The sequence below is a fragment of the Caloenas nicobarica genome, chromosome 3, assembly GCF_036013445.1.
Source record: "Caloenas nicobarica isolate bCalNic1 chromosome 3, bCalNic1.hap1, whole genome shotgun sequence".
NCBI classification, from domain to species: domain Eukaryota; kingdom Metazoa; phylum Chordata; class Aves; order Columbiformes; family Columbidae; genus Caloenas; species Caloenas nicobarica.
The window spans coordinates 82302182-82316613 of record NC_088247.1 but is presented as its reverse complement, the minus strand read 5'-3'; the positions used below and the strand labels follow the sequence as shown (position 1 = coordinate 82316613).

General features: G+C 37.1%; 1 protein-coding gene across 1 annotated transcript in view; it reads right to left on the bottom strand.

The window, feature by feature from the left end:
* The window catches only part of WDR64 (WD repeat domain 64), a 66236-nt gene extending 54112 nt beyond the window's left edge, over positions 1-12124 (bottom strand). The window contains exons 1-5 of the mRNA XM_065632440.1: positions 12045-12124; positions 9697-9845; positions 8853-8986; positions 2262-2364; positions 1655-1758 (exon numbers count right to left, since the gene is read on the bottom strand). Coding sequence (XP_065488512.1) covers positions 1655-1758; positions 2262-2364; positions 8853-8986; positions 9697-9845; positions 12045-12124 — 570 coding nt within the window. The remainder of the gene's footprint in view (positions 1-1654; positions 1759-2261; positions 2365-8852; positions 8987-9696; positions 9846-12044) is intronic.
* Positions 12125-14432: the final 2308 nt, after the last annotated feature.

Below are 14432 nucleotides of genomic sequence, written 5' to 3'. Positions count from 1 at the left end.
TGTGGGATATATGTGCATCCAGGAACACCATATGTTTAGTAATCTGTGCTTTAAAAATGCAACAATTATACAAAAATAAGCCTCTCTATCTATTTGTCAATGCACTGCACCCAGAGCACAAGTCCCACCAAGGAGCAACTCCAGAGCAAGTATCCTCATATTCCCCTACCAATATGCTGCAAAGCCAAACTAGACAAAATAACTCACTAGCTGAGATTTTAATGCCAGGTCTCTTTAAATCCATGGTCTTTGAGAGAAGAAGAATGACGTACAAAGTGCCAACTCTATGTTCACCTTTGTGATGTGAAGTGATATTCTAGCAACAGGACTCAAATGACTGCAATGCAAAAGAATTCGAGTCTTCTCTTCCTTGCATGAAGATGTATCAGAGCAATTCTAATGAAATCAAAATTCATTTGCTCAGATCAACTGAGATCAGAGATTATATAATGAGTAAATGACTGCTGCCGTAATGCCTCTTTTTCAGAATGTTCAGTTTTATAAGTGAGATTTGAGGTCTCCAATTCACTGAGTTAAGCAGCTGGGAGTAAAAGCATTTATGCTGCAGTCACTGATGTCAGAGTGACATCAGTCCAGTCTATGAGGAGGCAGCAATTCAACTTGAAAACAGCATGGGGAGGTGAGGGGTGGGGAAGAGAGCTATTTTTAACATTATACTTTGTGAAATTATTTTTCATAGGTATGTAAGAGGGATAACACTCTGGAGGACAGAGAACTAGGCTTTCAAATAAATTATTTCAGTATTTACCAGAACTGCAGTATCGCTTTGTTGTTTAATCATCTGCAGGAGTCCTTTCTTGCTTTACATGCTCCCATCATAAGCATTATGAACTAATTAGCTGAAACCCCTAGAAAGCATTAATTCTGCTTTAAAGCTTTACTATATTGTCTGAAACCATTTTTAATAAGCTGTTTGTATTAAAATTCTACAAAAGTAAAGTGCCTATGAGCATAGATGTGTGATGTACCTCACAGCATCTAGAAGTGTGTACCTCTAAATAGTAATATAATCATCTGGGAGACTCATTTAAAAATACTACTTTAAATGCGTCTTGAACCTGAAGTTCTACTTAAAATGGTACAGATCTTCTTACACTTGGCTGATGAGGAGAGTAACTGTGAAGCAGTGTCATGCAGACTGTTAGAAAATTCAAGACTTTCAAGCATCTAGATGTTGCCATATCGAATAACTTATTTTCAAAGAATCGATGTTTCTGTCCATCCTAGATAGTCTCGGTAGCTGTAGAAAATAGTTAATTCTGTGGTTTCCACCGCATATACAGAAGTTAATTCCAATAGCATATTATATTTTAAGGGAAGCTTAAAGCTTTAGAAAAAAAAAAAAAAGAAATGCAGATTATTTTCTATTAAACTGACTTCTGTTAAGAATATATTTTATTAGCCATCTCTAATCTCTACTTTCTGTCAATTTCTGTGGACTAGGTTTGTAGTTGAAAATAACAATGTATATTTCCTATTGTATTTAAAAATATAGACAAAGTTAACTTTAATTTTTTAAAAAAGATATCTAGCTCTTTTTTATGGCTAAGTTTGCACACTAGATCACAGTTCACTTGGTTCCCATATATATTGCCTAATGGAATAATAAAAAAATTATTTGAGTCAGAATTACCTGGTTGTCAAAAACAGTTAGCAGTCCTTTCTGAGAGGATGTTACTGTGAAATTCAGATGGGGCACCTTCACTATACTCGTAATCACATCTTGTCTCTTGAGAACTGTCAATGACAAAATATTACTCTTCATCTTGCAGACACAGAAAATCTAAACAAATAGAACCGTAACATCAAGAATGTTTTCTCTTCATTAAATGTATATTTGTACCAACTTCAAGGCAGTAAGGCATTAGATCATAGATGATCCTATACTTGATTTAAATAAACATGTTGCATTTTTAAATACCATTAATGCATTTTGGGTGTGCTAGATCTTTCTACATTATTTAAAAAATACAGAAAGGCAAAGAATAGCTATGTAAACAGTCTGAGTCAGGCAAATTTATAATTTCAAAATAAAGTAGGAAAACTGAGAACTGGGCAAGGCAGCAGAGGAGTGTTGAGACACAATGAATTTAGTAAAAAAACATATTTTTTTTAACACATAAAAAGAAGTATGAATACTAAGAAAAGACAGACATGAGATCTTATTACTGTACTTTCAATAAAGTGTGCAACACATGGCATTTAAAAAAAATAATTTTGGGTACAAGACGAAGAGTCACCTGCATGAGGAATCTGCTGTTTTTCAGATAAAAGAAAAATCATGTTTTCGTCTTTTGTCTGAGAAGACGTGCCACCACTTTCTCCTATGAAATAGCCAAAAATCTAAACAAAACAAAATAGAACAAAACAAGCAATTTATTATAAATCTGCTTCTGGAATATATGTTTATACATATAAAGTCAAATATTTATCTGACATTTTTATCATTTAATATTCTTTTTGCCTTAACCATGAGTTGTTAATATCACTTTAGATTGCTGAGATCCGCTACTCAGGCACAATCTTTCTTCAGTGTTTGGAAAGAAGACAGCACACACAGAGCTTCTAAGACAAAAACCCATCTCATTGATAAAGCTGTTAGTACAGCTTTGCCTGTAACTATTGTTTGTAAATAGTCACCTTCAATTTCCTTTTTCCAGTTTTACCTACCTGTGCTTCCTCAGCTAGACCTCAGCTAGAAGAAAAGACAGCAAAAGGCAGACAAAACAGATTTCTCTATATTTATAAATAGAGACATTCAAAGTATCATAGTGTTTAGCCTACACAGAAGATCATCTTTTCCATAAAGACATATAGTTTCCCATTTGCCTGAAAACAACTGAACATAAAAGTCCATTTTTAAAATGATTTTTCAGCAACCTCTCTAAGCCTGGCAATGTTCCATTTTTACTGATCATGATGGAGATCCCCAGACAAGATACTCTGGTAAGTCGCTCATTTCTGTTCCAGGTTGTGTCAGTACTTCAGCTGAAATCTCTCCAGACCTCAAGCTTTATACCTAAGAGTAAGTTAGTAATTTCCTCAGGAAATGAGTTCAGCCCCACTCAGTTGTACAGATACTTTTTAATCTCCTTTCTCACATTATGGACATGATGCTCACTTTCATGAGTTCTAAAAGCAATTCCCCTTTGGATGAAAGACAAATTTTGCACTTTTTTCTAGTTCAACGTTTTACATGGTATACAATGGAACTCCTGTTTTTCTTCTTTGAGAGATTCAGATGTACATCTTAAAAAAAAAAATTCTTACACAACATTACTGTTCATGTTTCACTTCACAGATCCCTCCTTACCATGCACACAATTATTATCTCTCATACATCATCAGTCAATACAACGCTCCTCTATTACAGCCCCTTACATTTCTCTTTCTAGTTTCTTGTAATATTCCCAAACAGGATACAGGATTTAGTATGCTTACTTCCAAGTGTATGCCCCTTCTGCAGAATCACAATAACATAATCTTCATGAGATCAAGGATGAATCAAAAAGTGGTAATAACATTAATCCATACATATGGACTGGTTTTGATGTTATAGCATTTTCACAGTTGATTCTCACTATTTTAAGTTCCATTGTTTAGTATAAAATAGAAGGGTTCTGAAAGAACTGGTGTGGCTAGAACATTATAATGGAGTGTTTCCCCCCCAAAATGAAGGATGTATTCTTTCCACTGTCATCAATTAATATTCTTGTAGTAGGTTTCCACCTATAATATGTATAGAGTGTTACAGAATCACAGAATTACAAAGTTGTGAGGTTGAAAAGGACCTCTTGGGATTATTTAGTCCAATCTCCTTTCCAAGGTGGTCAGCTACACCAAGTTGCCCAGGACTATGTCCAGTTGGGTTTAGAATATCTCTGAGGATGGGGATTCCACAAACTCTTTGCACAACCTTTTCCAGTGCTTGATCACCCCCATGGTAAAAAAGTGTTTTCTTGTGTTCAAATGGAATTTCATGTGTTTCAGTTTGTGCCCATTGCCTCTTTTCCTGTCAGTGGGCACTATATAGAAGCGTCTGTCTCTCTCTTCCTCATTCAGCGCTCCTGTTAGGTATTTACACAAAATGTTAAGAGTCTTCTCCAGATTAAACTATCTCAGCTCTTCCAACCTGTCCTCATATGAAAGGTGCTCCAGCCCCTTAATCATCTTCATAGCCCTTCACTGGACTCACTCCAGTAGCTCCATATCTCTCTTGTACTAGGGAGCCCAGACCTAGGCACTGTACAGGTCTCAAGTGGTCTCAAGTCCTGAATAGAGAGGAAATATCACCACCTTTGACCTACTGGCAATCCTTTTCCTAAACCAGCCCAGGATGCTGTTGGCCTTCTTTGCTACAAGAGCACATTGCTGGCTCATGTTCAAAGGACCAAAGGTCTTTTGTGCAGAGCTGCTTCTCAACTGTTCCATCACCAGTGTATACTGGTGCATGGGATTATTCCTCCCCAGGTGCAGGACTTCGTACTTCACTTGCTGAACCTCATGAGATTCCTGTCAGCCCATTCCTCTAGCCTGTTGAAGTCTCTCTGAATGGCAGCAGCACAACCCTCTGGTGTATCCGCCACTCCTCCCGGTTTTGTATTTGCAAATTTGCTGAGGGTGCACTCTCTCCCACTGTCCAGATAATTAATGAAGATGTTAAATGGTATCAGCTCCGGTATTGACATATGGCATACACCACTAATGACTGGCCTCCAGCTGGGTTTTGTATCACTTAGGGGTTCAATCAGTATCCTTTCCACCTCAATGCCCACTTATTTAACCCATACTTTGTCAGCATGTCTATGAGTATGTTACGGGAGACAACATCTAAAACGTTACTAAAGTTCAGGTAAACAACATCCACTACTCTCCCCTTGCCCACCAAGCTAGCTGCCTCATTGTAGAATCCTATCAGGTTGGTTAAGCATGATTTCTGTGATGGCCCCTTTGTAAAGCCATGCTGACTACTCCTGATCACCTCCTTGCCCTCCATGTATTTGGAAATGGTTTCTAGAATTAGTTGCTCCATAACCTTCACCAAGAATCGAGGGGAGGCTAGTTATCCTGTACTTCCGCCATGGATCCTTTCTCTTGCCCTTATTGAATATAGGTGTGACGTTTTCTTAAGTGTATGTTCCCATTTTTCAGGCAGTGGAGAACAGGCTCTTCACCTTTCTGGGAAATAAGAGTTTGGTGGGAGAATTTTTTCTTTTAATGATAGACTGACCTGGTATCAGGTCACTCTCGAGTCCTGACAGGATGCTAGATACAGGGGCTGGTCTAGGCCAGTAGCTGCCCTAAAGACAACAGAGGTGGAAGTTCTCAGTGAGACACCCAGGTGTGTCCTTTCATGCTTCCTGCAGACATGAGACGGTGTCATGTCCAATCTTTTGTTTCTGCTTGGCAGGCAGAACACTGTCCAAAGAAAGGGCATCTTAGAAATCCCTTAAAGCTGCAAAAATGGTTTCTGCTGACTCCAACACGGAGACAGGGCATCCCAACAAGCCCCACCCCATAATGTCTACCAGAGCTTGATAAAGAGCATAAAAGATGAAGCAAAATGAAATTTACACATCATTAAGATATTTGCAACTAAAAATGTAGAGCTTTCAATGTGGAAACTACATTTGGGAAAGAGATGCAGAAGTCAGTTTCCCAAGTCATTCATGAATGACAGCTGCTAGACTGTCCAGGACAGGTCTTTTAAATTTTGAAGCCAGTAAATGACTAAGGGTAGATCCTAATTTAACTAAAGAGAAGATTTAAAATGATTTTTTTTTTTTAATAAGACTGTGTCCTTTGTGTATGGATATATTGTTGTGGAGACCGCTGGAAACTTAGGAAACCTTTGAACATTGAGGTACTTGAAGAAGAGAATCATCAAGAAGATAAAAAAATAGGAACACTCACATAAGGCCATGATCTTTTATATCATGGAAATATATTTGGAAGACTTTGTCACACTAAAGAGAGGCCAGATACGGAGAGGTAAATTTGAAAAAAATTAGATCTGTGAGAGTAGGAAGAGAGGAACAAAGGGTCAGGGATAGAGTTCTGGGAAAGGGGGCTAGGGGAGAGACAGAAATGATAAAAGAGAGATATCAAAGGAACAAAGTGACGTGTATCCCTCTTCCTTGACTTTCAAGACTGAGGGCATGCTCAGCAATGTTGAAAGCAGCAGGAGAACTCAGAAGAATAGGGATGAAATACAGTCCTTTTAGAAAAAAAAATTAGAAAACTGGAGCACAGACAGCAGAAACCATGATGGCTATTTAGAATGTTACAGAAAGTAACTGTTATGAATGATACATTTGAAAAATTAAGTGATAAAAAGGAAGCTGAAGCAAGATCAAGGCTACTTACATTGTTCACAGGGAATAACTAAGGATATATCCAAGTTGAAGTTATAAATGTGATTTGTCTAATCTAACTAGTAGGTTCATTAACATCATGAGAATGAATGTATCTGGTAAGGTAGGCATATCTGCCTCTTCCACCATCTCTCTCAAACAACAGCTCATCTCAACTAGAATATCCAGAATACTTTCCAGTATTATCATTTCAATAAAGTTTTGAAGCATGTAAAGGAGAATTTTTTTTTTTTACAAAAAGTAAAGTTTCACTTAAAAGGAATGAAAAGGCTAAAGAGGATGAGAAAAGCAAAGTGGCATGTAGGCTGGTCAAGTGTTAAAAGACTTAAAAATAATTCAAAGAAAATTAAAAAGAGGAAGGGCTACAGATATGAGTGGAAGAAAAAAAAGTCTATAATCCTTACCACTGAATAAATGTGTACATCTTTTGAGTGTCAAGAGGCGAAACCTAACAACTCTTGCACAGAAATTCCGTAAGCTATATGCAGCCAGAAGCTAGGAGGGTAAACCAGATCTACTATTTCATAATTACCTCAATCTTACATGATGATTTGCTATTTATTGCCCTTAAAGACAGAAAAATGGATTACATCTCAAAAATGGATTACAGACTCAATACATACAGAATTCTCTGGTTAAAAAGCTCTCTACTAAAATGCTGTCATACCTCTGATGCTTCACACTTAAAGTAAAGGGCAGATTTATTCCCTGTGAAAAGGGGAAGAAGAAGGAGAGAAAGCTGAGAAAAGAGAGAAAAGAAAGAAGAGAGGACGCATTTCTGATAGTTTAGCTAAAGATAGACTTATCCGAAGAGCACAAATTGCATACTGTAGTCATAAGAGATTTTGCCTCAGGCCAATGCATATCAATGAAGTAGTTCAGGAGAAGACCTGGATATACTCAGGCTCCATGCTCCAGATCCTGCTGCCTTGTCAGGAATCTAGTATATCAAACTTTGCTTGAGGATAAGCAGTTCTGGTAGATAACTCAGCACCTTTCACAAAACAAGCAGAAAACATGTTTTTATTTAGTTAGGTCATGCTTTAACACACATTCATGTCCATCCAGATAATAGGCTCAAGGATCTAGGTTCAGAGAGAAGAGAGGCCAACTTCCTCAAGTCATGTAAACCAGTGTAGCATAATTAATGTTTAATAAGAATTTTGATTTGGAAGTTCAGCTGATGTACCGAACAGATAGGAGTGGAAAAGTAGTTTACCTACAAATAAAAATGTAATCTACCCAGGCTTTATTGAATTCATTCTAATTCGCCCTTCTTATCAGATCTCCAGTGGCATGCCTTTATAAGGAAAGATACCTCTCAGAGTTGGAAAGAGTGGAATAACAAAAATCATACATATTTGGAATAAAAAACAGTCTTGCTTGCTGAAACTACTGGACTGATTTTGTAGCCAGCACAGTCTGAGCAAATCTTGCCCTTAGGAATCTGCTAGAATTACCAGCATGGACTCCCCCATGTATTAAGCTGTTTTGCATGATATATTTAGAAGTCTAAAATTAGCCAGAGATAGTCAGCAGAAAATCCAGTACAGGGAATCTCTTAGCAAAAAAGCTTGTAGAGACAATGCTGTCATTTGCAAAATTCCCACCTGTTTGCCCACATGAAAAAAGAGGAAAGACAGGGCTCAGCAAAGGTCTTCCATACTTAATCTTTCCCTGATATGATGGCCTGAAAGAACTAGTCCTCAGTGTAGCGGAATAGGTTAGGGATGCCTCTAGGGATCATTTTCATATTTACAACATCCACTTACATCAAATACTGATCTTCTGATGCTCAAGATTCACATTGCGGGTTTTGGCATTAGGAGAATAGGATTTTTCTTACTGAAACTGAAATTATAATAGCATAGGGCACAGAATCACACAAGCTAGAAAGAGCTAAATTTTACAATAATACAAACTCCTTCAGCTCTCAAGGCACATACCAGAATGGATATCACCACTCAAATTTCAGAACAGAGATTCCAAAAACAGATTTTACCCTCCTATCTTCAAATGATTTCCCTGGAAACTTGGATTTAATCAATAAATGGACACATGCAAGTTTCTAAATTGTGTACTAACAAACTAAACATGGAGCCTCTTTCTTTTTCAACTTGTGAAAATTAAACATCACTGCTTGAAATAGGATAACAGAGCAACAAGTAAGGCACTCTAAGCCAGTTCTTCAATTTAGCTTTTGTCTAGATAAACCAAAACAATACATTTTATCTAATTTTCTAGCTTAAAAGGCATATCTGTTTTCCAAATTTTTTTTTTTTTTTTTTTAGGAAATGAATGGCAGCCAGGATAAATAACAACATGAAAGTATCCTGTTATGCCATGGAGCTCATGAACAACAGACTCATGAACAACACATAATCAACAGTTTAATACTGTTACCTTTTAAGATTTCAATTAGTTGTTGACATTTAATAAAGTTTTGGAAATCCTTACCTCACACCATTCTGTCCTTGCATCAAGGTTGTTGTTAATCTTCCTGAAAAAGGCCTTAACATTATGATCCTTGACTTCTGGACCAAAAAGTGTCTGTGTGGTTGTATAGAACTTATCATACTCTATCATCTCATCTGTATGGGAGGAACAATATCCAAAGAGTGAAAAACTGGCAAGGTACAGCTTCCTTCCTTATCCTCCCTACCTCCTGTTTTATTTCTCCTTCAATATCAATAGCATACAAGTTCCAGCTCCTCACAATGTATTATTAAAGCATTTTGATCAACAACAAAAAGTTTAGTCCTTATGTTCAGTCTTTTCAAAACCATCTGATTTGAAATACATGACAGGAACCAGGTAGGTAAAAGAATAGGTGAAAAATTCTCACCTCTTCTTTCTTCCGTTACTCATACCACAGTTCTGTTTTTTTGATCTGAACCTGAATGGTGTCCTGGGATGAAGTTTATCCTTCCATGCAACAATAGCCACTTGCATTGAGAAAAGCAAAACTTCGTCCTGATTATGTACAACTAAGCAACTGGATTTATATAATTGATTGGGTTCATGCTTTTACAGATCACTAGAAACATCACATCGTGCTAATTTATATAGGTGGCAACTCCACCAATTATATTTTGTGAGCAATCACCATAGCATTAGAACTTGAGCAGAAGTCCTAACAGGAGAAGAAAAGCACTCTCATAGCACAATTTGCCTATTTCCTGTAAAAATCAAGAAGTCACAGTTTGAATACTAATTTGAAGTCTTTCTTATAGTCTTGTCTTTCTGACACCTCCTCTCCACATGAAAATTACACTTTTCCATCAGAAAGAGTATCTCTTACCGTCATCTTCAGTATGCAAGCCTAACCTCTCCTTTGTCTTCCGGGCTACCGTTTTTTCAACTAGTATTTGGAACTGCTTTAAAGCATTCTTGAAATCTGGCACTTCAAGGGTAGAGCAATTCTCCTTATCACAATCCTTTCCAGACATCCTTTATGAACAGAAGACAAGGTAAGAGAGAGAGATGTTCTTACAGCCTGGTCCAAACCTTGTTTTGCCCCTTAAATCTCAGACTCCCATATAAGTTCATATGAGATGAAGCTGCATGACAGGTATACCAAGCACTACATAATAAAAATTTAAAAAAAAAAAAAGGTGACTCTGGCTTAGTATCTCAAGCTGGCAAACTAACTAGTGAACTGTTGGTGTCACAACCCCCCATTACATCACTGAGCTGAGCTGTCCTAGGTCACAAATCGGGTCACTAATCACCTGGCATGTGAGAATATCTCACGGTATTTTGTGCAACTTGTGGTTGAACAGACATGAATTTTCTCCCTTCCAGAGTCAGATAAGGATTTCGCCAGGTTTCAATTTTGCTGCAGCTGGCACCGCTTTAGTAATATGAGATCATATTCTTCAGCAAGAATACACCTTTGAGACTGGCTGCTGCAAGTTTATCATATCTTTCAGACTTTTGTACTGAGTAAGGATAAGTGAAGATTATTATATCTCTAACTTTCATGTTGTCTTCTTACCCTTTAGATTATTTTCAGGTTTTCTGCCAAAGGCTGCACACCAACTAACACAGTTAGGACCAGCTGCAATTGTGGATTCCCTTGAATCCACACATCATTTGGTGAAGACTGACAGAGTCAGTTCTCCGTCTGTATTTGCTCTGTGCTAGGAGAACTGAGAAGAGCTTGATGGTATTCTAGCATGTGCTACTGCTGCAAGGCTTGGCCAGGGATCTCAGTCTAGGTACGAATGCCAGGTCTTACAGTAGCAGTATGAGGATTTTACCAGGGATGTTAAGTTATGAATCATTATTCACCTATTACAAAGAGGCCAAAGACATCCAATTAAATCCAAAACCAACTAGAAAAGTACTTTTTGACAGTTAGTTCTTGGGAGTAACATTGAACATTTGCTTCCTTAGTAAATCTCTCTCCATTTCTTGAATATATGCCTTGTTGTCCTCTTTATTTTATTCAAAATCCCTACTCAGTCAACTAGAACTCCCAACCTAGAAACCCAGTTACCCTGCAGAACCATTTTTTAATTGCATAAATCATTAGGATTGAGATTGCAAGAAATCCAATGATGGAGTGGTAGAGCTGTAGCTATTTTCAGCTACCCAATTACCTCACTCTTAAGCTCCTACAGCCATTCAACCTGCCTTTACTTGTTTTACTTAACTTCCAGTCAAGTTACTGCTTGTTTCTTTCTCCTAACATACAACTAATGACCCTAGAGATTAAGTCTCGACTCTTAACATGTGCCTGGACAAAGCTCAGCTATATGACTTAAATGACTATTGTTTTGAAAAGTGTCTGCATTTAACTTGCATCTAAGTTCAGCCAGGATCTTAAAGTCAGAATTCTCCTACACCAAGGCTCCCCAAGGACCTTTCCAGTTTTTGTTCTCAGGGTGTACTTAAAGAAAAGCAGGATGGGGCTATTCAGAATGCAAAATTGCAGCTACCACTTTCTTTTGAAAGTGGTAGCCCAGAGCACTGACTAATCAAAATTGTTTGATATGCTATTCAGTGTCTTGAGATCAGACAGAATTTTTGCCCTGCAAGAGCATCAGTCCTTGTGTTTTTCCTGTGTTGTCTTTCTATCCCATCACATCTTAAATTCTTTACCAAATAGTGGAACCCTGGGGTATTATACTGGAGTGGTAGAAAAGTGAGCTCTAGCTGAAACAGAATTAAATCCAAACCCATTCACTGAATGAGTAACCCAGTGACTACTGAAGAAAGGGCAAGTACCAGTTCTTTGGGGAATATTCTAAAGAATCAAGCTTCATTCATTCTTTGGAAAGGAATTATGTAAAAAGCTGTCTTCAAAGAAAGGTTCAGTGCAGTGAATTTTAAGAAGGAAGCATTTTTCTGAAAAACAAGGTGCTTAAGAAAGGAGTTTTATGATTTGCACCTGTGATCATTAGTAGTTTTATTGACTAAAGAGTCACAGTTGAAAAAAAAAAGGCTATAGGTATCAATATTTAATATGTTAATTACTTTGGATCACATTATGATCACAGATTCTCTGCATAAGGAAACTATTTATCTTGCTCAGAGTTCTGGATTCTAAACTGCACCTCAGATTACCAACTTTCAGTTTCTACAATCCTTTACTGAATCTGACCCCTTACGCTTGATAACATTTTGCAAATTGTAAGGGCTTACCCTTTTTTGATGTTGCTACGTGAAGCAGTTTGTTTTACTGTGGAGTCAGAAGAATGGTGTTCTTGTTGTGGCTCTGCCATTTCTTCTTTCTTGGTAACCTTATCAGGTTGCTAAAATCTACCTGTAAAACAGGAACAACATCCCAACCCTGAACAAGTTCCTTTAAAGTGTTACTAATCCTTATAAGTTAATGTCTACATTTTACATGTGCGATATCTGCAGCGCCTTTTGTATCACTACACTATGCTGACATTAAACTCTGGCACCTTTCTATTTATCCCACTACTCCCACGTCTGCTGCACATTTACAAGAATATTATTAGCATAATAAATATAACTGAACTGTAATTGGAGGTGAACAAAACTGTTCATGTCATTAGCTATGCTTAAGCAAACACACATTTACATTTGTTCACTGATCTTCCAGTTAGTGAAGTCATTAATTCACACCCATTAACACAATAATATACTTCTGTGATCAACAAAATTCTAAAGTACTTCAGAGAAGCACATCAGTGATAATGAATAGAGGCTGGTATCTTCTACCATTAAAAAAATGGAATTCACGAAGAAATAATGAGAAAAGTTGTTGTCTCTATTTTTATTCCCTTCACCAAGGTAACTTATATAATCCTAGATTAATTTCATTATTATACTAGTGCAGATATTACTGCTTTATTAAACAGATGATTAAGTTTTGGATGAGAAAATTTGACTAGAACAGCCAGGCTAAAACATCCCCTTTGACCTTAAGTAGAGTCCTTGCTCCCAAATTTAACAGAGGCATCACAAATTCATAAAGTAAATCCAGAAGTGATCTTGAGATCTTCTGCTTTCACCTTCTTTATGTTACAGACCGCTAAATATCAGCCATTTATCACTAAAATGAGCAGAACAACTTTGATCTAAAGAATAACTTGCAGAAAGGTATGAAGTTTTAATCTGCAGACACTAGGAGATGGTGAATCCATCATGTTTGTTCCTAAGGTTAATTCCTCATATTATTGTTAAAATTTAAGCCTCCTATTTGAATTTGTGTGGCTTTGGCTTCCATTCAGCAGTTATTGGAATGTCTTCACTGATTTAGAGTAATAGTTGGTATATTCTCCTACTAGCAGCCTTTGTACTTGAATTACTTCTCCTTTTTTTTTCTCTTGTTAATTAAAGAAGATTGAACTCTCTGTCTCCCACTGCAATACTTTCCTTCAGGTCTCAAAATAATGCTTGTGATGCATTTCCACATTTTTCAGCTTTTCAATTATCTTTAAACAATGCTGATGCCATGTTGCTGTGCTACACCATAATAAGCAAATTGGTACTCTGGTCAAATAATGAATTTCAGTCTATTTCTTAAACTCACATTTCACCAGCACATACTGATCAGTTTCTTTGTATTGGTCTTTAGCTACTGATCTCCAGATCAGCTTTTCTGTTATTTCATCCAAAGCTGATGACAGGCCCATGGGTCAAGGCTTTCTTTTTGTGGCTATCTAAAGGACTGGTATCATATAGGAATGTTTCAAGAATATCAAAATCACATCTTCAAAAGAACAGATAAAGATCATAGATACAACACACACTTGGGAAAATCAACTGAACAACAGTTTTGAAACCTATAAGAAAGACAACAATTTGGTACTGAACAAATCTACTAAAAAGAATGCATCTAAGTGTCTCTGCATGAAATAGCTAGCTCTTCAGGGAAAGTGATGCTTCAGGATATGCTACCTAATGTTCTAACATGAGCAATGCAACTGCTTGAAGTTTCCACTGGGAAAAGCATAAAAGTTTCTGGGTACTCCTGCTTAACAGTAATAAGTATGTCTTTTGATTAGTATAAAGAAGAGAGTTTGGCAGAGAAAAGCATTCCTGGAAAAGGGAGGGATAGCTTGAGGATGCATTTTTGGTAAGTCTCCAGGGAAATGTGACTGACAAACAAAAGTGGAGAAGAACTGCATTAGAAGATAAGCAAAGTCTAAAAGGGAAATTTAATATTAAGTTAATGAGTGACAGCAAGTCGTTGCATTAGTAAGTCTACAGTAGCATTAACTGAATGAAAAGCATTTTCTTTCCTGTCTCCCTGACTGATATTGTAGAAAGCACTGGATATGGAATATGGTAGAGTTCATGTTTATTCAGAAGTCAAACCTCCCAGTTCTCCTCTTATTACTACATAATAATATTATTCTCAACTATTGGCATTTCTCTCAGACCAGTCCGAAGTTAATGATGCTCTGCACAGGTGCAAGTAACAGCTACAGCAAACTCATTGCAGGATTCACAGCTCATTTGAAAAAAAACTAATCATTTTCAATCTTGATCTCAAGAACTGTCAGAAGTCTATGAAAGTCTATGCTAGTTTTAAAATTCTGACCATGTGTTTGACGG